This window comes from Amblyraja radiata, chromosome 1 (assembly GCF_010909765.2).
Source record: "Amblyraja radiata isolate CabotCenter1 chromosome 1, sAmbRad1.1.pri, whole genome shotgun sequence".
Lineage (NCBI taxonomy): Eukaryota > Metazoa > Chordata > Chondrichthyes > Rajiformes > Rajidae > Amblyraja > Amblyraja radiata.
The window spans coordinates 48302919-48324389 of record NC_045956.1 but is presented as its reverse complement, the minus strand read 5'-3'; the positions used below and the strand labels follow the sequence as shown (position 1 = coordinate 48324389).

At 43.1% G+C, this 21471-nt stretch overlaps 1 protein-coding gene across 3 annotated transcripts in view; it reads left to right on the top strand.

Annotated features, from left to right (window-relative positions):
• hook3 (hook microtubule tethering protein 3) overlaps window positions 1–21471 on the top strand; it is an 80294-nt gene that overhangs the window by 17294 nt on the left and 41529 nt on the right. For all 3 annotated transcript variants that reach the window (XM_033021396.1, XM_033021403.1, XM_033021388.1), the window contains exons 6-7: window positions 15945–16012; window positions 19046–19108. In XM_033021396.1, coding sequence (XP_032877287.1) covers window positions 15945–16012; window positions 19046–19108 — 131 coding nt within the window. The remainder of the gene's footprint in view (window positions 1–15944; window positions 16013–19045; window positions 19109–21471) is intronic.

The window sequence follows — 21471 nt, the reverse complement described above, 5'->3', positions numbered from 1 at the left end:
GGGCTGTGAACTGTGAGGAAGGTGGTCAAATTATACAGCGGAATGCAGATAGGTCACAAAAATGGGTGGAGAAATGGTAGCTGGAGTTTAATTTGAGCAATTGTGATGTGCACTTTGGGAGGTTGGATATAAGGCAAAATATACGGTTAATGGCAAGACCCTTAACAGCATTGATATACAGAGGGGTCTTGAGGTGCAAATCCATAACTCCCTAAAAGTGGCAACACATGGATAGAGTGATAAAAAAGGATAATGGTATGCTTGCCTTCATTACTTGGAACATTGAGTATAAAAGGCGTGCATAAGACTTTGGTTAGGTCGCATTTGGAGTACTGCATGCAGTTGTCATCCCATTATAAGAAGGACATGGATGTTTTGGAGAGGGTTTAGAGGAGATTTACAGAATGATGCCTGGATTAAGGGATTTTAGTCACAGAGCGAGGTTGGACAGACTTTGATTACTTTCTCTGGAACGCCGGAGGTTAAGGGGACAACTGATAGAAGTACATAGCATTATGAGAGGCATAGATGGGGTAGTTAGTCAGAATCGTTTTCCCAGGATGGAAATATCAAATACAAGGCATAGCTGAATAGTTCTATGTATAAAGGAGATGTTGGGGCAAGTTTTTTTACATAGAGGATGGTGAGTGTCTGGAATGTGCTGCCAAGTATGGTGGTGGTAGTGGTGGAGGCAAATATGATGGTGGCATTTTAGAGACATTTAGAGAGCACAATATGGAAGGATCTGGACTATGTGCACACATTGTTCCTGTGCTGTACTGTTCTGTTCTATGTACTATGTTATCATCATATTTACAAGGACAATAAGGTACAGTTACAATACAAAAGCAGCTACAATGATTGTTCAGCAAAGAGCAAATTTTGTTTATGAAATATATTGGAATATCGGAGGATATGATGTCATAGAAAATAGGTGCACCCCTTATGGCTACCCCTTATTCTTAAACTGTGGCCCCTGGTTCTGGACTCCCAAGATCGTGAACATGTTTCCTGCATCTAGCTCGTCCAATCCCTTAATAATTTTATATGTTTCTATAAAATATCCTCTCATCCTTCTAAATTCCAGAGTATACAAGCCAAATCGCTGCATTCTATCAACATATGACAGTCCCGCCATCCATGGAATTAACCTTGGCAACATGTGCTGCACTCCCTCAATAGCAAGAATGTCCTTCCTCAAATTTTAAGACCAAAACTGCACACAATACTCCAGGTGTGGTCTCACTAGGGCCCTGTACAATTACAGAAGGACCTCTTTGATCCTATACTCAACTCCTCTTGTTATGTTATGCCATTCGCTTTCTTCACTGCCTGCTGTACCTGCATGCTTACTTTCAGTGACTGATGAACAAGGACCCCCCCAGATCCCGTTGTACTTCCCCTTTTCCCAACTTGACGCCATTTAGATAATAATCTGCCTTCCTGTTTTTGCCACCAAAGTGGATAACCTCACATTTATCCACATTAAACTGCATCTGCCCACTCACCCAACCTGTTCAAGTCACCTTACATCCTCATAGTATCGTCTTCACAGTTCACACTGCCATTACATCTCTGGTCTATGTATGTGCTATCCCCAGCTGTTAAAAATGCACTAACCATAAAGCACCTTAAACAACATGTCTCCTTTTATTCGCTGGGAATGATATATTCAAAACACGCTGCACTTTCTGTTGATATATCATTGATTATGATAGAGAGCTGTCATCATTAAAGTTAAACAGATTAAAATCAGAAAAATGGGATTTATCAGTAAATTAAGCTAAATCTGATGAGAATCAAAAGGAAGAACGTGGAGAAACATAGAACATAGAAAAAAGGTGCAGCTGTAGGTCATTCGGCCCTTCAAGCCAGCACTGCCATTCAATATGATCATGGCTGATCATCCAAAATCAATGCCCCGTTCTAGCTTTTTCCCCGTATCTCTTGATTCCCTTAGCCCAAAGAGGTAAATCTAACTCTCTCTTGAAAACATCCAGTGAATTGGCCTCCACTGCCTTCTGGGGCAGTGAATTCCACAGATCCACAACTCTCTGGGTGGAAAAGTTTTTCCTCATCTCAGTCCTAAATGACCTGCCCCTTATTCTTAAACTGTGACCCCTGGTCCTGGACTCCCCCAACAACAGGAACATTTATCCTGCATCTACCCTGTCCAAACAATTGTATATGTCTCTATAAGATATCCTCTCATCCTTCTAAATTCCAGCGAATACAAGCCCATTCGACCCATTCTTTCATCATATGTCAGTGCTGCCATATCAGGAATTAACCTGGTGAACCTACGCTGCACTCCCTCAATAGCAATAATATCCTTCTTCAAACTAGGAGACCAAAATTGCGCACAATATTCCAGGTGCGGTCTCACCAGGCCCTTGTACAGTACTGCAGTAGGACCTCCTTGCTCCTAAACTCAAATCCCCTCCCAATGAAGGCCAACATGCCATTAGCTTTCTTCACTGCCTGCTGTACCTGCATGCTTACTTTCAGTGACTGATGTACAAGCACACCCAGGTCTCGTTGCACCTCCCCTTCTCCTAATCTGACACCATTCAGATAATAATCTGCCTTCCTGTTCTTGCCACCAAAGTCGATAACCTCACATTTATCCACATTATACTTCATCTGCCATGCTCCTGCCCACTCACCCAACCTATCCAAGTCATCCTGCAGCCCCATAGCATCCTCCTCACAGCTCACACTGCCACCCAGTTTTGTGTCATCCGCATTTAATTCCCTCGCCTAAATCGTTAATATATATTGTAAACAACTGGGTTCCCAGCACCGAGCCTTGCGGCACCCCAATCGTCATTACCTGCCATTCTGAAAAGGAACTGTTAATCCTACTCTTTGCTTCCTGTCAGTCTACCAGTTGTCTATCCATGTCAATACCCTACCCCCAATACCATGTGCTCTAATTTTGCACACTAATCTCTTGTGTGGGCCTTGTCAAAGGCTTTTTGAAAGTCCTGATACACCACATCCACTGGCTCTCCCTTATCCATTCTACTTGTTACATCCTCAACAAATTCCAGAAGATTAGTCAAGCATAATTTCCCCTTCATAAATCCAATGTGACTTTGACCGATCCTGTCACTGCTTTCCAAATGCGCTGCTTTAACATCTTTAATAATAGACACAAGCATCTTCCCCTCTACCGATGTATGGCTAACTGGTCTATAATTCCCTGTTTTCTCTCGCCCTCTTTTCTTTAAAAAGTGGAGTTATATAGGCTACCCTCCAGTCCACAGGAACTGATCCAAAGTCGAGAGAACATTGGAAAATGATCGCCATTGCATCCATGACAGTACTCTGGGATGCAGACCATCAGGCCCTGGGGATTTATCTGCTTTCAGCCCCAATCATTTTCTGACTAATGTGGATTCCCTTCAGTTCCTCACTCCCACTAGATCCTCGGTCTCCTAGTGTTTCCGGGAGATTGTTTGTGTCCTCCTTAGTGAAGACGGAACCAAAGTACTCGCTTAACTGTTCTGCCATTTCCTTGTTTCCCATTATAAATTCACCTGTCTCTGACTGTAAGGGACCTACATTCGTTGTCACTAATCTTTTCCTTTTTACATACCTAAGGAAACCTTTGCAGTCAGTTTTTATATTCCCCACAAGCTTTGTTTCATGCTACCCCCCCCCCCCCCCCCTAACCCCTTTGTCCTCCTCTGTTGAGTTCTAAATTACTCCCAGTTTTCTGGTTTGCCGCTTCTTCTGGCAAATTTATGTGCCTCTTCCTTGGATTTAAGGAACTATCCTTGACTTCCCTCGTTGGTCACGGTTGTGCCGCCTTCCTAATTTTATTTTTTTGCCAGACAGGGATGAACAATTTCTGAAGTTTAGCCATGTGGTCTTCAAATCTTTGCCATTGCATCTCCACTGTCAACCCTTTAAGTATAATTTGCCCGTCTATCCTAGCCAATTCCTGTCTCGTACCTTCTGTCTCCTTTATTCAAGTTCAGGTCCCTTATCTGAATTAACCGTGTCACTCTCCATCTTAATGCAGAATTCCATCATATTATGGTCACTGTTGCCCAAAGGGCCTTGCACAGCAAGATCACTAACTAATCCTTCCTCATTACACAATACTCAGCCTAGGATGGCCTGCCCTCTAGTCGATTCCTCTACATATTGGTTTAAAAACCCATGCCGTATACATTCCAGGAAATCATCCTCAGCACTGTTACCAATTTGGTTGGCCCAATCTATATGTAGATTAAAGTCACCCATGATAACCGCTGTACCTTTGCTACACACATCACTAATTCCCTGCTTGATGCTATCCCCAACTTCTCTACTGCTGTTTGGTGGTCTGTATACAACTCCATACAAGCGTTTTCTGCCCTTGGCTATTTTGCAGTTCTACCCATACCGATTCTACAGCATCCAAGCTAATGTCTCTGCTTGCTATTGCATTAATCTCCTCCTTAGCCAGCAATGCCACCCCACCTCCTCTTCTTTTCTGTCTATCCTTCCTGTATATCGAATACCTCTACATGTTTAGCTCCCAGCCTTGGTCACCCTGGAGCCATATCTCCGTAATTCCAACTATATCATATCCCTTAACTACTAACTGCGCATTTAATTCATGCACCTTATTTTGAATGCTACTCGCATTAAGGCACAAAGCTTTCAGGTTTGTTTTTCTTATCTCCCTTTTGCCTTTTGCTTTTGTCCTCCTTTGATGGCCCTCTGTCTCCTTGCATTGGGTCCCATTCCCCTGCCCTGTTAGTTTAAACGTGACCTTTCCTGCACGTTAGCTGCACGGATACGCTTCCACGTAGTTGACTCCACCCCCCCCCCCCCCCTCATTTTTTATTTAAAACCCGCCCATGTTGCACTTGCAAACCTGCCTGCCAGAATGTCGGTCCCCTTCCAATTAAGGTGCAACCCGTCCCTTTTGTAATAGTCACCCCTGTCCCAGAGGTAATTCCAGTGATCTAGAAATCTAAATCCCTGCCCCCTGCACCAACTCCTCAGCCACACATTCAGATCCCCTATCCAAGGCGCTCACTTAACTTTTTTTCCCTGTTGCCAGCCGGGTTACTTTGACAGCTTATTAGGTTGCCAAATGACAGTTTAGGTGATCATTTAAGATGGTTTGCATGACGTGTGCGATAATGTGCTTGGATGAAGTGCGTAGTTACCAGTCGGAATTATGCTCAATGAAGCATTCACATATTATGTTCATCAAGGAACTGCAGATGCTGGAAAATCGAAGGTAGACAAAAGTGCTGGAGAAACTCAGCGGGTGCGGCAGCATCTATGGAACAAAGGAAATAAGCAACGTTTCGGGCTGAAACCCATCAGTCTGAGGATGGGTTTCGGCTTGAAACATTGCCTATTTCCTTCGCTCCTTAGATGCTGCCGCATCCGCTGACTTTCCCCAGCATTTTTGTCTATATTCACATGTTATTTCTGCTTCAAATAAGTCACAAACTAAACATATTCACCAATCAAAATTATAATAAAATATCTCAACTCTTTTTACACATTGCAATTAATGCAATTTCCATTAGTTCTGTCCACTTCCAAACAAAAATGTGGTCGCTTTATTCAGCGTATGATCAACCTGTGTCAATAAATCCTGGACCATGGTAACATATATACTTAACCATGCACACTACAGATTGATGCAAGCATGTTTTCTGTGAAGGACCGAAAATGACCATACATGGCCATAGCATGGGTCGTTATTGCTATTCGTACAGAAACACTCGCTTCCCACATAATTTATCCATAACAAAATATACAGGTTGCAATAATTTTTTTTACGGCATTTTATGATAATAGCTGTTAAAGCCGACTATACCCATCTGACAGGTTAAACATTACACTAACTGACAAGAGATGGCCAAAGGACATAACTGCAGCAAATGTTTTGGTAATATGCTTAAAGGTGTCAAAACGGCACGTTACCGGACATTAAGATTAGAAGTACGTGTTGTGAACAGCAATGAAGATACCCAGTTTGTACACACCAGATTTAAATTTTTTTATTGATAAACGCTGTTTCAATCATTCCCACTTCAGAATTAACGTTAAGATTTCAACTGAAATATCTCCTGACCAAATTTGTGATGTATATGACCGACTGTAGAAGTAAAACCTGGATAAACCCAAATAGTTGTGAATGCTGCTCATTAAATAACTACAGTACTGATACTCCATATTAAGAGCATTGATTTGCCGTTAAAATGAATTCTTAATAATGTGTCTACGGTAGCAGTGACAATCGAACATCGGTTTTAATGTTTCACGTGTTCACAATTTAATTAATCCATCTTTATGGACTAAAACAAATAATAACATTAGGAATTAAAACACATTTGATTGCATTCCGTTATCAAACATAGTCAATGTTCGCTCTGAAGACATTTCCAGTACAATAGGGTCAGGGGGTGTGTGAATCAATGCGGGGTGGATAGATGGCGTGGGGGGGGGGGGGGGGGGTTGAGAAGGCAATCGGTGTGGAATGGATGGATTGAGGCAGGTGAATTAGTACATGTTGGTTGGAGTATGTAAAATTGTGAGGGGAGAGCACGGGGGATGTCAGTGGTGTTGAATGGGGGGGGATCAGTATGGGATGGATGGGGGGGGGTTGATCAGTACAGGATGAATGGGAGTAGACAAAAGTGCTGGAGAAACTCAGGGGGTTGGGCAGAATCTATGGAGCGAAGGAAATGGGCAACGTTTCGGGTCGAGACCCTTTTTCAGACTGTTCCCCTTCTTCTTGAATTGGGGGGGATCAGTACAGGATAAATGGGGGGGGGGGTCAGTACAGTGTGGATCGGAGGGTCTGTGCAGGATGAATGGGGGATCACTACAGGATGAATGAGGATCAGTACAGGATGAATGGGGGTTCAGTAAAAGATGAATGAGGGATCAGTACAGGATGAATGAGGGGATCAGTATAGGATGAATGGGTAATCAGTACAGGATGAATGAGGAGATCACTACAGGATGGATGGAGGGATCGGTGCATGGTAAATGGAGGCTGGGTCAGTATGGGATGAATGGGTGGATCAGTGCAGGATGAATGGGGGGGGCAGTGCAGGATGGATGGGGGATCAGTGCAGGATGGATGGGGGATCAGTGCAGGATGAATGGGAAGGGAGGTCAGTACAGGATGAATTGGGGGACCAGTGTAGGATGGATGGGGGGGTGGCAGGAGAATCAATGCGAGGTGGATAGGGTGATCAGCGCAGGATGAATAGATTGGGGGGGGGGGGGGGGGGGTAGATGGGGAGGGGAGCACAGGGGATGTCTGAGGACTGAATAGAGGCGGGAATGGGGATCAGTGCGGGATGGAGAGGAGGGGTCCCAGGATAAGGGGTGGAGGGGGCATACAAGAGAGAGAGAGAGGGGGGGGAAGGGGCAGAAGAGGTGGGGAGGAAGGAAGGTCAGCGCTCCTCGGATAACATTGCCCCGCAGCCTTGGCCGTCCCTGTGCACCGCCAAGTGCCGCCGACAAAGGGGGAGGCGGTTGGGATCCCCTCGCCACCGCCTCCCCTCCTCCGCCAGCCAACAGCAAGGTGCGGTGCCGAGCGGTACATCTCAAAGATCCTATAGCTATAGAATCTTTGGTGCAGCTGCTTCAGATGGCGGAAGGCCTCCCCCTCCCTCCCTCCCTCCTCTCGGTCTCGGTGTGCGGGAGGGTTTGTTTTGAAAGCGCCGTTAGCGGATTTGCAAGCAGCGGCCGCTATCAGGGCTGGCGGGGTGCGAGAGGAGGAGGAGATGGAGCCACTGTCACGGCCGCTACTGCTACTGTTCGGGGCCCATCATTTACTCCGACCCTTCGTCGCCCCGCTCCTAGTGTCTTTGCCCCGCAATACAGCCGCTGCCGACACGAAACGTCACGTTCCTTTTATCCAGAGATGCTGCCTGACCCGCTGAGTTACTCCAGTTTTTTGTGTCTATCGGTATAAACCAGTATCTGCAGTGCCAAGCCGGGCAAAATGAGTCGCCGTTTAGGTTGCCCGGCAGCACTTTGGGTGGTCATTGGCACCCGGGCAACCGTTAATTTCGAGCCCTGCTATCCACCTGTTCCTACCCTTGTTAATTCCAGATCTAATACTCTCCCTAGTCTGGTTCAGTAAGCCACTGAGTCGAACACTGGTGTCCAAACCCTTCTTTATTTGTATACAACACCGCGGGGCCGGCCTCGGATCCACTCACCCGAGCCCTCAGCAGCCTCGCGTAAACAGAACAGAAGGAAAGACAACCGACCCACTCCAACGAAACGATCACCCTTTTTTTTATCCTTGTACAGTGACGGGAAACTAACGGCGCAAAACTACAGGGGGAGGCAACCCCTTTAGACCAATCTCGACACCTATCCAGTATACAGAAACAAAGTAGAAACATACAGAGGAAGGCAACCCCTTTGGACCAATCACGGGTACCGGCGGGAAGATCCAGAAACAAAGTAGAAACATAACTCCCCTAACCAATAACAGAACGGAACAAGCGTCAGTATATTGAAACATAACAAAAACCTCTTTAGGAACCCAGACTTAGTGGCAACAGGTGGGTCACATGGGCAGAAGCTTCTTGGAGCTTCTTCAGAGGTCCAGACTTAGTGGCGACAGCTGGGTCACATGTGTCTTCAGTACCTTGCAATGTAGTGTCACCATCAGTTAAGCCCGGTCTTTCACAGACACCTGCCATTTCCCAAAGTACCCAAATCCCTGCATATTCACATTCCCCCCATTCTATCATTTCATGATAACCAACTCTTTCCGTAAGTGATCTTTACAAGCAGGGTGAAATGACAACAGTCCATAATTCAGTAGTCCAACAGTGATGATGGTGAAGTTGTGTTAGGAGTAAGTCTCCACTTCCGGACTTTTCATGGGTGTGGATTCTAAGACATCTGACCAATGAGTTTCCACCTCCCGACCTTTCATGGGCGTGGATTCTCTTGGGCCCATCTTGTTAGCATACTTCATCCTCACGACCAGTGTCTAGGGTAACTCAACTCATCTATACTAAAAAGAAATCACTTAAAGAAAATAAGTTAGCAAGTTAAGTTTTACGACTGATAATTTTACAATGGTGAAGGTGGACCCATGCATTTCTCCCTTCTACCTTGGCAGCAGTCGGGGTTTTGAGAAGGACCTGATATGGTCCTTCCCACTGAGCATCCAGAACCTTTTTTACCTAATTCTTAACCATGACAAAATTACCAGGCTCAACTTTAGATGAGGTAGTTAAAGGTGGTAGTTGAATATATGCCGCTCATACCCTGGAATGCAAATCTTTTTATACTCTGGTCAATGATAAAACAGTCATTTCTGTTGTCATATGATGAAAGTGAACAACTCTTGGGGTACTCAAGGGGTTCCATGGGGTTGTGAGTGGATGACCATACACAATTTCTGCTGGGCTCAATCGTGCTCTTCCTGCTGGTGTAGTGCGCAACTGGAATAATGCTACAGGAAGGAATTTAAACCAGTTAACCCCTGTTTCAGCTTTTTATTTAGCAAGTTTAGTTTTTAATGTCTGATTAGCTCGTTCAACAAGTCCAGCAGCCTGTGGTCGATAGGCACTGCTGCCGGATGACCATTTGTTCCCAAAATTCTTTATTTACCTGTCCTACAAAATGAGGACCATTATCTGAACTTGGCCAAATTGGAATTCCATATCTCAGAATAATCTCTCTCATGAGTACCTTCACAACTGTAGAGACTTTGTTGTCCATTGTAGGGTAGGCTTCAATCCTCTAGCTATACACATCTACAATCACTAACACATATTTATATCCCTGACATCTTTCCAACTCAATGTAGACAATCTGGAGGGTTTCAAAAGGACCTATGGGTAAGGGTGTTTTCCGACTTCCACAATTCACGCCTTTCCTGGAAACCTCGGATGCCACCATGTAGCTAATAGTGTATCGCCAGTTGCTTGGGCACCACAATGAGTTGCAAAGTGTACACATTCAATAACCCACATTGCGAGTTCATCTGTTTGTCCTGCCCGGGTAACCCACAATCCCAACAGACAATCAACCGTACAACCGAGTTGCTTCCACATTTCTACATCTTTTTCAGGAACGTCCTTCTGTAACCTAATGACATCTTGGATAGCTGGCATTGGCTTTTCTTTTTTTTTTTTAATATTTTAATTAGAAGCAATGTACAATAATATAAGACATGAATAGCATATTACATTTCATGTACAACTTATTTTAAATTTAATAGTAAGAAAAAAGTAAGAAAAGCAAGAAATAGAGAGAAAGAGAATATTATATAAAGTAGTGATATGTGTTAGTTCATGGAAAAAATAGCCCATAAAGCTGTAAAGCCCAAGAGAGAAAACAAAAAGGAGAGGTGAAACAAGAAAAAAAATAGAGAAGAAAAAAAGAAAAAAAAGAAAAATTGAAAGGGATATGCCTCCTTCGTATCTTTACCCACCCCTCACCCGGTTCTGAAACAGTTGTGTTGCACCATATGCTTGTAATAAGTCGACAAAGGGAGACCAAATCTTGAAGAATTGGTCTGATTTGCCTGATAGGACGAATCTCATATCTTCAAGATGTAACATTTCGGACATATTTGAAATCCTGCATTGGCTTTTCTGAGGGAGACTTGTCTTTATCTGTCTTTTAGTCTGTCTCATCATTTTAGGTACAACCACCCTGCGCTCCCGGGACATTTCTTTAGCTTCTTGATCAGCACGATGATCTCCTATATCCACCATCAGTGAAGCCCAGTCATTCTCAGACACCTGCCATTTCCCAAAGTACCCAAATCCCTGCATATTCACACTCTCACTAGCACGAGGTACTGGAAGCAACCCAGAGATAACCACCCGAGAAGTTCTGCTTATCAGCCTCCTACCTGGTTCTCTATATTCATGTTGCAGATCCTCCTTCCTCTTCATACCCACGTCATTTGTGCCTACATGCACAACTACTTCCTGCTGCTCGCCTTCCCTCTCGAGGATGTTCTGAAGTCGGTCTGAGACGTTTTGGACCCTGGCACCAGGGAGGCAACACACCATTCTTAAGTCTCGCCTGTCACCACAGAATCTCCTGTCCGCAACTCTGATAATGGAGTCACCCATCACTAGAGTTCTGTCTGACGTCAGACTCGCCGGTCAAGTCTCAGCGTTAGGATTCGAGTCACAGGTCTGTCCGCCGCTCGGACTGGAAGCATCGTCTGTCCCGACAGCTCCCAAGAGGGTGTACCTTATCTGCATGATGTACTTCCGCCGAGGTGTCCTGTATTCGCTTCATCCCCTTTCTTTTCGTCTCTACCCGTCGCACCTCCTGCACTCTTGATGACCTGACTATGTCCTGTCCAGGAAGCTTTTGTTGTCCTGGATGAACCACAGGTCATCCAGCTGCAGCTCCAGTTCCCTAACTCGGTCCTTGAGCAGCTGCATCTGCAAAGTGACACAGTTCCCACAGGTGTAGTGACAGTGGTCAGTGACATCAGCAATGCCCATGACTTCCCACATCCTGCAACAATGCACTGCAATAACATTCCTGCCATCACAAGTTTAAATATTTAAATTAAATTAAACACTCAACCAATTCAAGTGTAGCCTCCTTGCCTCCGCATCCTCGCTGAAGACTCTTGAGCCAAAGACTCCCACTTCACCTCACCAAGGCACTTCCCCACAACACTTCCACGCCCAACAGGCCGCTCCACTAGACCCAACAGGCCGCTCCACTAGACCTAAATGTTATCTAATCAAGTCAACTATCTACACAACTAATTAGGATGTCTCAGCCAATCTACTCACTCGCTGGTCTGGTTCCCGCTTCTCTGCGACCTTCAAGGTAATTGCCCCGGGCTGACTCTTGGTGCTTTTTTCAAACCTCCCGAACTTTTCTCACCTACCTTCAGCTAGTAGATTTGAATTTAATCCACTCATTTTCTGGTAGATACGAATTTAAAATTGGTAAATTTAGATTCTCCCAAAAAAATTAAAGCATACACGAAGAAAGCAGGGGAATGAGGCATGTTGATTGTTTGAAGAGAGCAGGCAAAATGGGTGAATAACCTCTGCATGTAAAATTACCGTGTTTTCTCAACAAGCTACTTTTAAGCAACAGTTACTATTCTCAACTCACATTCCCAGTGCTGCTGGAGTTGATTGGCTTCAAATGTCATGTGGATATAGTAATTTTCACAGTAATAAAGGTACATGCCTAATGATCTATTCCTGGTGTTAACTGAGGGAAGATATTAGAGAGGGAAGTATTAGAATATTGAATTAACTACTGCTAGTTGCTAATCAAAAGTAAACAAAGAGTTTTCATATTATAATTTTTTCTTATGACATAGAAGGAACCTATTCAGCCGATAAGTTTTGTTGGCTGTCAGTGTATTCCCATCAGTCCCAATACCCCCTTATTTTCTCTCTAATCAATTCTCTCCCCTGCTGTTTGCCCACATTAGGAGCAATTTACAGGAGCCAACGAACCCATCAGCACATCCATAGGATGTAGAAAGGAACCAGAGCACCAGAACAGAGGATAAAACCCATGTGGTCACAAGAAGAATATGCAAACTGCACATAGATATTAATGGAAGTCATGATTGATCTGGACTTCCTGGTGCTGCGTCCCACTATTTATTCCAAATGATCCCTTATGTTCTCTCAGTTACAGCTTAAAGACATCAGACTAATTCTTAGTATATGTAGGAAAGAACTGCAGATGTTGGTTTAAACTGAAGATAGTCACATAAAGCTGGAGTAACTCAGAGGGACAGGCAGCATCTCTGGAGAGAATGAATGGGTAATGTTTCAGACTCTGAAGAAGGATCTCGACCCGAAACACCACCCATTCCTTCTCTCCAGAGATGCTGCCTGTCCCGCTAAGTTACTCCAGCTTTTTGTGACTATCTTCAGCCTAATTCTTAGGTATTTAACCTGCAAATTTTAACTAACAGAATCTCCTGAGGAGGTCCTTGGTTTACTTAATGTTTGTGCATAGCAAAAGAATATGCTGCCAATGGGAAAATCTTCCCATAGATTTGACCTAACCTACTGAGTACTTCCAGCATTTTCTATTTTTATTATGTATTTATTATAAACTAGACTAAGTGGGACCCGTTGGGTCCCAGCATCACACAGGAGGGCTGGTCATCCAACGCAATATTCCACCTCTCCACCAATTCTAATATTAGTGGCCAATTGGGGGGGCTTTCTGGAGCGCTAGTATGGCGTTGTGGGCTGAAGGGACTGGTTTCCAGAGGGCTAGTATGCAAATTGTGCGCCAAATGGATTCTTGGGCTGGCGTCTCAGTCAATCAAGCCTGTTGTGCTGGCAACTCACTCACTCACGGCTGGTGGGCTGATAGTTGACTCACGGCTAATCCTTGAAATTCTATTTCAAGCAGGGTATAAGGCCACCAAATTCAAGTGCAGTTTCTTACCACTTCTAGCAGGCTGCAAGGCTACCAAATTCAAGTGCAGTTTCATACCATTTGAAGTAGGGTGCAAAGCCACTAAAGACAGCGAGTCGTGACCTCTCCCTCCTCCATCTTGCAGAGACTGAGCCACACCCACATTTCCGGGTTTTATAACCCCTCTCCCCCCCCACCGGAAAAGGTGTGGCTTTCATGGAGTGATTGACAGGAGAGATTCTCAACATTAAAAAAAAAACTAATAACACTTTTATTTTTCATTGATGGGAAGAATTCTCTGCATCTGCTTAGCGGAGGGGGACTGAGTAAGATGGCCAAAAATCACAGCCGTAAGTGGTAGCGTTTTATCTAAAATCAATATACAGTGCAAACAGGAAGTAAGTGCATTTACAGTAGTGCCTTTTAACTTCAAGCCACACCCAAGCCACCATTTGCAGTAAGTAGTGCCTTTCAACTTCAAGCCAAAGCTCCCAAGCCTCCATCTGCAGCAAGTAGTGCCTTTCAATTTCGTCAAAGCTCCCAAGCCACCATTTGCAGTAAGTAGTGCCTTTCAACTTCATGCCACCATTTGCAGTAAGTGGTGTCTTTCAACTTCAAGCCATTGCACCCAAGCCACACCCAAGCCATCATTTGCAGTAAGTAGTGCCTTTCAACTTCAAGCCACACCCAAGCCATCATTTGCAGTAAGTGGTGTCTTTCAACTTCAAGCCACACCCAAGCCATCATTTGCAGTAAGTAGTGCCTTTCAACTTCAAAGCTCCCAAGCCACCATTTGCAGTAAGTGGTGTCTTTCAACTTCAAGCCAAAGCAACCGACACCATTTGCAGTAAGTAGTGGCTTTCAACTTCAAACCAAAGCTCCCAAGCCACCACTTGCAGTAAGTAGTGCCTTTCAACTTCATGCCACCATTTGCAGTAAGTAATGCCTTTCAACTTCAAGCCATTGCACCCAAGCCACCCTTTGCAGTAAGTACTGCCTTTCAACTGCAAGCCAAAGCACCCAAGCCACCATTTGCAGTAAGCGGTGGCTTTCAACTCATGCCACCATTTGCAGTAAGTAGTACCTTTCAACTTCAAGCCAATGCACCCACGCCCCCCCATTTGCAGTAAGTAGTGCCTTTCAACTTCAAGCCAATGCACCCACTCCCCCCATTTGCAGTAAGTAGTGCCTTTCAACTTCAAGCCACACCCAAGCCATCATTTGCATGAAGTAGTGCCTTTCAACTTCAAGCCAAAGCAACCAAGCCACCATTCGCAGTAATAGTGCCTTTCAACTTCAAGTCAAAGCAACCAATCCACCATTTGCAGTAAATAGTGCCTTTCACCTTCATTTGCAGTAAGTGGTGTCTTTCAACTTCAAGCCACACCCAAGATACACCCAAGCCACCTTTGCGGGCTTTCTGGAGCGCTAGTATGAACCATTTTAGAACCAATAGACTTTTTTTTTTTTGCAAGCTTTAGAACCTATAGACATATTTTTGCCAGCTTTAAAACCAATAGAGACATATTTTTGCAAGCTTTAGAACCAATAGATATATTTTTGCAAGCTTTAGAACTAATAGACATATTTTTGCAAGCTTTAGCACCAATAGACATATTTTTGCAAGTTTAGCACCAATAGACATATTTTTGCAAGCGTTAGAACCAATAGAGACATTTTTTTGCAAGCTTTAGAACCAATGGACATTTTTTTGCAAGCTTTAGAACCAATAGACATTTTTTTGCAAGCTTTAGAACCAATAGAGACACTTTTTGCAAGCTTTAGAACCAATAGACATTTTTTTGCAAGCTTTAGAACCAATAGACACATTCTGCAAGCATTTTAGAACCACTAAGGGCACTTACATTTGAGTAGATATGTGTTCAGTGTTATTCACAGCTCAGAGATACGTGACCCTCTGCCTTCCTCCATCTTGAAGAGAATGTGTGGCACACCACTTCCTGGTTTTATAGTCCTTCCTCCCTGCCGCCAGCGGGGGCAGCAGAGAGAATGGGGAATTTTGTAAAAACATTAATATCTCTGTCATTTTTAATCGACGGGAAAAATCCTCGGCACACATGCGGTGGGGGGGGGGGGCTCTGAGCGAGGTGGCCAAAAATGACGGCCGTAGGTAGCGGCGTTCTCTCGAAAATCGCAACACAGATGGCCAAAACCGGTCAAGAACAGACTTTTAATAATATAGAAGATAGATAGATAGAAGATAAAGTTTTTTATTTCCATGCTGCTTGAAAGCATTGTTTTCAGTTTATGTTTTCAAGAATTATTTAACACACAATATTGAAAATATTTTCCTTCAGTTTGTGCTATTGCCATGTCGTCTGGTGGAAAGTTGTCTTAAGATTGGAAAAAATGGTAAAATCTAAAGAAGTGTCTTCAGCTTCTCTTCAGCTTTTCCATTTTTTTTATACAACATCAAAAATATGTTCAGGAGCCAGATAGAAGATTTGGTTCAACTACATGACAGAAAGCCTGTTTATTTATTACACATAATTGTGTGTTACATTTATAATCAGTTAAGAAGGACATTTTTTTTACAGAACAAATACAAACAATCATGGTGATGGAAGAATCTGTTCAGCACGTTGTCATGGCAGCCATTCAGGAGGTATGTTTTCCGTGTATGTCTCTTGCATTTAAATTATCAAGTGCTTCTTGCTGCCATGCTGCATTCCTTTTGCCCTGTTGAAAGTTGGTTAATTTAAATGCTATTTAAGGCAGTTTTTAGCTTTGGCACACTGCTGTTCTCACACAGCTGAAAATGCAATTTCAAATGATGGTTTGAAAGGATTTTACTTTCTTGACTGCTATACTGATTACAAATTGTTATCGCCTCTTGGGTATTATTTCCTGACTTTTAAAGCTGCCAATATTATAAAAACACCTCCCCAGATTATTCTGTCCTTGCAAACTTTATATTTCTTTCTAGTCTACAAATCTCCTACTCTTGAAGACATCAGCACCCTGTAAATCCAAGCTCATCTCTAATGTAACTTACTATTTAAATCACTTTTCATGTCACCAACATGATGAGCAAAACTTTTGGTCTAGTACACAATTTCTCAGTACCTTCTCAACCTTTAATGCAGTCTACCACAGTATTTTCCTCTGAAGCTACCCATTTATTGACCAGATGGAATGTGTTACTCATTGCCCTTGTTATTAATTCCATCGTGGCAATATAATTTCTAGCTTTGTCTTTTCCTTTCTTCTCCATGGCATTTTCTTGTGTGCCCTTTGACAACACCATCCATTTGCTCAGGACCACTTTCCATACAAGCATCAGAGCCATAAGACTGAGACAGGCTTTGCACATCATCTACAGCCATTTAGCTTTCAGTTATATATTTCTATTACAAAGATTGCCTACTTTGTCCTCCTTTGCATTTATTTTCTCCTTCATCTTTGACTACATTTATCTTAGATGTCATTGTCCCACCAGACTTGATTATATCATAACAAATACAAAATACTGCAGGTTACGTTTAAGTTTATTATTGTCACGTGCACCAAAATACTTTGAAAACCCGCACAGTTCTGGAGTAACTCGGTGGGTCACGCTGCATCTCTAGAGAACATGGAAGTGATGTTTTGGTCGGGACCCTCCATCCGACAGGGTCTGAGGAAGTGTCCCAACCCAAAACATCACCTATCCATATTCTCCAGAGATGCTGCCTGACCGCTGAGTTACTCCTGCGCTTTGTCTATTTTTAAAAATAAATCAGCTCCTGCAGTTCATTGCTTATACATTGCAAAGCTCTTTTTTTTTTTTACATGCTGTCAAATCAAATCTGATAATATTATACATAATTACAATCAAGCCAAGTTCATCTACAATAGGTAGTACAAAGGGAAAGATACAGTGCAAAATGTAGTCTGAAGTTTTACATTTAAAAAAATCTATAATTAAATAATTTCCAGCGTGGTTGAATGCATTTTGGAATCAGAAATGGGAGCCTCATTTCCATGACTTGAACCTCAAGCTGGCAACTTCCTGTGAGTTGAGTAATTGTTTAAATTTTATAAATCAAACATTTATCAACCCAAGGGGAATGTTAAAGAGCTCCCACTTTAATTTGGAAAAGAGAAGAGTTCTTCCCAAATTTTGCAAATAGAAATGCAGCAAATGATAAGCTCTCAGTTTCATAGCTTATCATTTGCTTCATTGGCTTCTGTGGTGCTTTACATGTTGAAATTAGTTGCCATGGTGCAAAAGCAATGATACTATTAAGTGTTCCAAAGACTAAGAATTATGTGGAAAATTCCAAAGCAAAAGCAAAACCTGTAACAGGGAATAATTGGTCCACTGACATTATTGTTCCCACACACAAGTATTTCCTATCCTTATACCTATAAAACTCTGATCTTGGATGTGTGTGTGTGTGTGTCACGGGGGACAACCTCCTCTCCGTCTCGCCCGCCCGATCGTCTGTCACGCGGGTGGATGGGTTTCCCCTCACGGAAGCCACAATAGGCCGGCCCTCCGCTGTTTTTGACAGTCCTCAGATCGCTCCGGGCCTCGCTCTGGTCCACGCTGGCCACAGCCTCACTCGGGCCCGGCGCCTGGTGGGGAGGCTGCCGCCCCCCGTGAGCTGCCACCCCGCTCCCCTCCTCTCTCTACGCCTCCCCCCTCTCTCCTCTCTCCCCCCCTCTCTCTCTCTCCCCCCTCTCTCTCTCTCCCCTCTCTCTCTCTCCCTCCTCTCTCTCTCTCCCCCCTCTCTCCCCATCTCCCCTCTCTCTCCCCCTCTCTCTCTCTCTCCCCCTCCCCTCTCCCCTCTCTCCCCTCTCTCCCCTCTCCTCACCCCCTCTCTCTCTCCGCTCCCCTCTCTCCTCTCCCTCTCTCTCCTCTCCCCTCTCTCCTCTCCCCTCTCTCTCTCCCTCCCCCCCCTCCCCCCTCTCCTCTCCTCTCCTCTCCTCTCCTCTCCCTCCCTCTCCCCTCCCCTCCCCTCCCCTCCCCTCCCCTCCCCTCCCCTCCCCTCCCCTCCCCTCCCCTCCCCTCCCCTCCCCTCTCTGTCTCTGCCCCGTCTCTCTCTGCCCTCACTCTCTACCCCCCCCTCCCTCTCTAGAGGGGCTATGCGTCAGTGGATAGGGCGGGTATTGGGTAAAAGGAGCAAATTAATAATATTAATATAATATCAAGGGTGGTGGTTAGTGTGTGTGTGCGGGGGGTAGTTAGTGTGTGTGTGGGCGGGGGGTAGTTTAGTTAGTTGTGTGCGGGGGGTAGTGAGTGTGTGGGGGTGGTCAGTGTGTGTGATGCCGCATGCCATCTCCCCCCCTCCCCCCCCGCAATCGCGCGTTGAGTGGACGGAATCCAACGGGTCCCACTGGTCTAGTATTTTATGAAATCTGATGCCTATAAGTTGCGTTAAATAGCTCCCTATTTTTGTGTGCTATGCAATCTAACCAATGAAAAATCAAGCAATTGAAAAGAAACGATTTCCTATGAGTAGGGTGAAGTCTGAATTTTCATCCTGCTCTTGATTTCTAGAGCTCAAGAAGGTCCTCAAAAAGGCTCTGTGAAGTTAAATTGTCTATTTACTTTAACCCTTTTAAATGGGAACAGTTTGAGCTTTTTGTTTTACTTGCAATTGATTGATTAATTTACTTAATTTTTAACAGTTCATTTGCATTTTGTTTACAGCTCATGAGTAAAGAAACACCAGCATCAATTGGGAATGATGCATACCTGGATCTTGATCGCCAGGTAGGAGCACAGAAATAGGATTAGCCAGTCATCTTCTTGTCCAATAAACCTTGCAATTAGATCGTTACTAATTCTGTGCCTCAACTCATTTTATCAGTTTTTGTTCCATATTGCATTATACCTATTACAACAACATCTGCAATTGCCCCAGTACACACTATATTTTATAAGATGGCTTAAGACTTCTTCCTCTTTGTGTAAATTAGTTATTCATAATTTTTGGCCAACATTCCAGTAGGCATCATTCCAGTACATCATGAACTAACTTGTTAGTATTTCTGTGCACCCATACTTAATCCCTTTGCTCTTCACAGTTCCCCAATATGAAGAAAATATCCATCTGCCTTTCACTGTAAAAACAACCTCTAATTTTAATTAATTAGAGTTTAATTAAGGAAACTGGTTGTGATTTTTGTAATGAAATTAAAGTTAAATATAGTTGGAACTAGATAGGTTCCATAACAATTTCATGAGGACATATTCCATTTCCTCAGATGAGGTGAACTGTGCTAACATAAACTATTCGTGGCAGCTAGAGAAAATGTCTGGTGGAAGAAAAATTGAATAAAATTTAGGGTTCTCTCGTCAGAAGGAGAAAGCAAAAATCTCGGAAATGATCAAGTTCTAAAGCCCAACCAATTAGCTTTTTGAATCATAAATTGCAGAAACTAAAATTGCATATTGGAGAAAAGACTGGGTGAATTTAAATGCAAATATTCTAAAGAGCCTACATCCTTTTCATCATCCCTTTTTCACAGTTAAAGCATTTACCAGACAAAGCTTTCAGAAGCTGTATGTAGGGAAATAAAAAATATTGTGAGATACATCTAAGTACATAGGTTTTGTAACATTCAGATGAGGTTTGATAAGTTCCTCTTAAGTGCACAAATCAAATACTTAACTATGGATTGGGATATCACCAAAGCTTCGCACAAATATCTATGCATTCAAATTCTACCAGGTAATTGATTCTGTTGTTTATTCTGTGTCCTCTCGACCATAGTTTGTCTTCTCTAATTAGTCTGAAGATGTATTGATTCCACTCTATCTCATTTGGTTACTGGGTCTGCATTATATAAAAAATAATTTGTGTAACAAGTCACAATTATATTACTCTGTTGTCCTCTGTGTCTGTTTAGTTGTTTCTGTTTCCCCAGTGCCGTTTTGCACTCCTTTCCTATTGCATTCTTCGATCTTGTGACAATTGCTCATAGCCTCTTGACTCTACCAACACAATGACTTTGGTCCGGTTTCTCTTTACAGCCTTTTTCAACAACAACCAGGGAACTGAACTGATGCGCGTTAATTATTGCTATGTAGATAGGCCATTTTACAAAGATTTTACAAATATTTACACGTCTCAATTTTGCAGCAGCTCCTAATGCAATTGCAAGACCAAACGTTCTTAAGACTTGTGTATTAGCTACATAATTCTTTAACCCTTAAGTCACTTTGCCAAACTTTCCATCGTATCTTATGATTATAATTTTACTATATTTATAAATAAAAGATTAAGAATGATTTATTTAGTACCACCGCCCCACCTCAAAGTTCAAGTATTATAATACAAAATCTTCACCTTTTTAGTCTATTAGTAGATGTGCTATTTGTAGGCCACAAGGCAGTTAATTCAGACAAAATTAACATAGTTCCTTTTCACTTAACATTATCACTACAGTAAATCATTTCAAAATTTTGGTATGGATAGACAAAGGCATCAACGACCATTAATTTCATATGCAGTTTTCAAATAGATCACGTAGGGGAACATGAATATCAGAAGGCTGATCATTAACAATAACTATATGTCTGCTAATACCTGGGAGGTAATCCTGATAAAGTATGTACTTCATTTTCTGTGCTAATATCCCACCATTTAGACTCTGGATATCATCAGTTTCTCTCTGCCTTTTTATAGTTCTACATCAGAGGGTAAATAAGTACTTTCTTGATTGGTTGGATGTTTAGGTGGAGGTAAAATATCCTAACCAAGTTGGTGAATGCATTATCTTAGTTCTCCTTCAAATCACCTCACTAATCAGAGTCGCCACCTCGATTGTAAATATTCATAATTTATTTGATCTCACTCTGAACATTCATAGGGGTGTGAAACAAAAGTACTTGTGGTGATTGGTCACTCTTTCACACAATGTTGATGACTTGCTTGTTTGGGATTGACACAATATTTCCAATGATCCTTATTGGCAAGATGAATGGGTTTCATGGATTATGTCATGGAGGCATTAAGAATCTAAATTCACTGCAAAGGGTGAATTATTATAATATTGCATATATGTTTCACCCCATATTATATCAATATGTTCTATTCTACACATGGGTTTGATCTCTAAATGCGGAGTGAC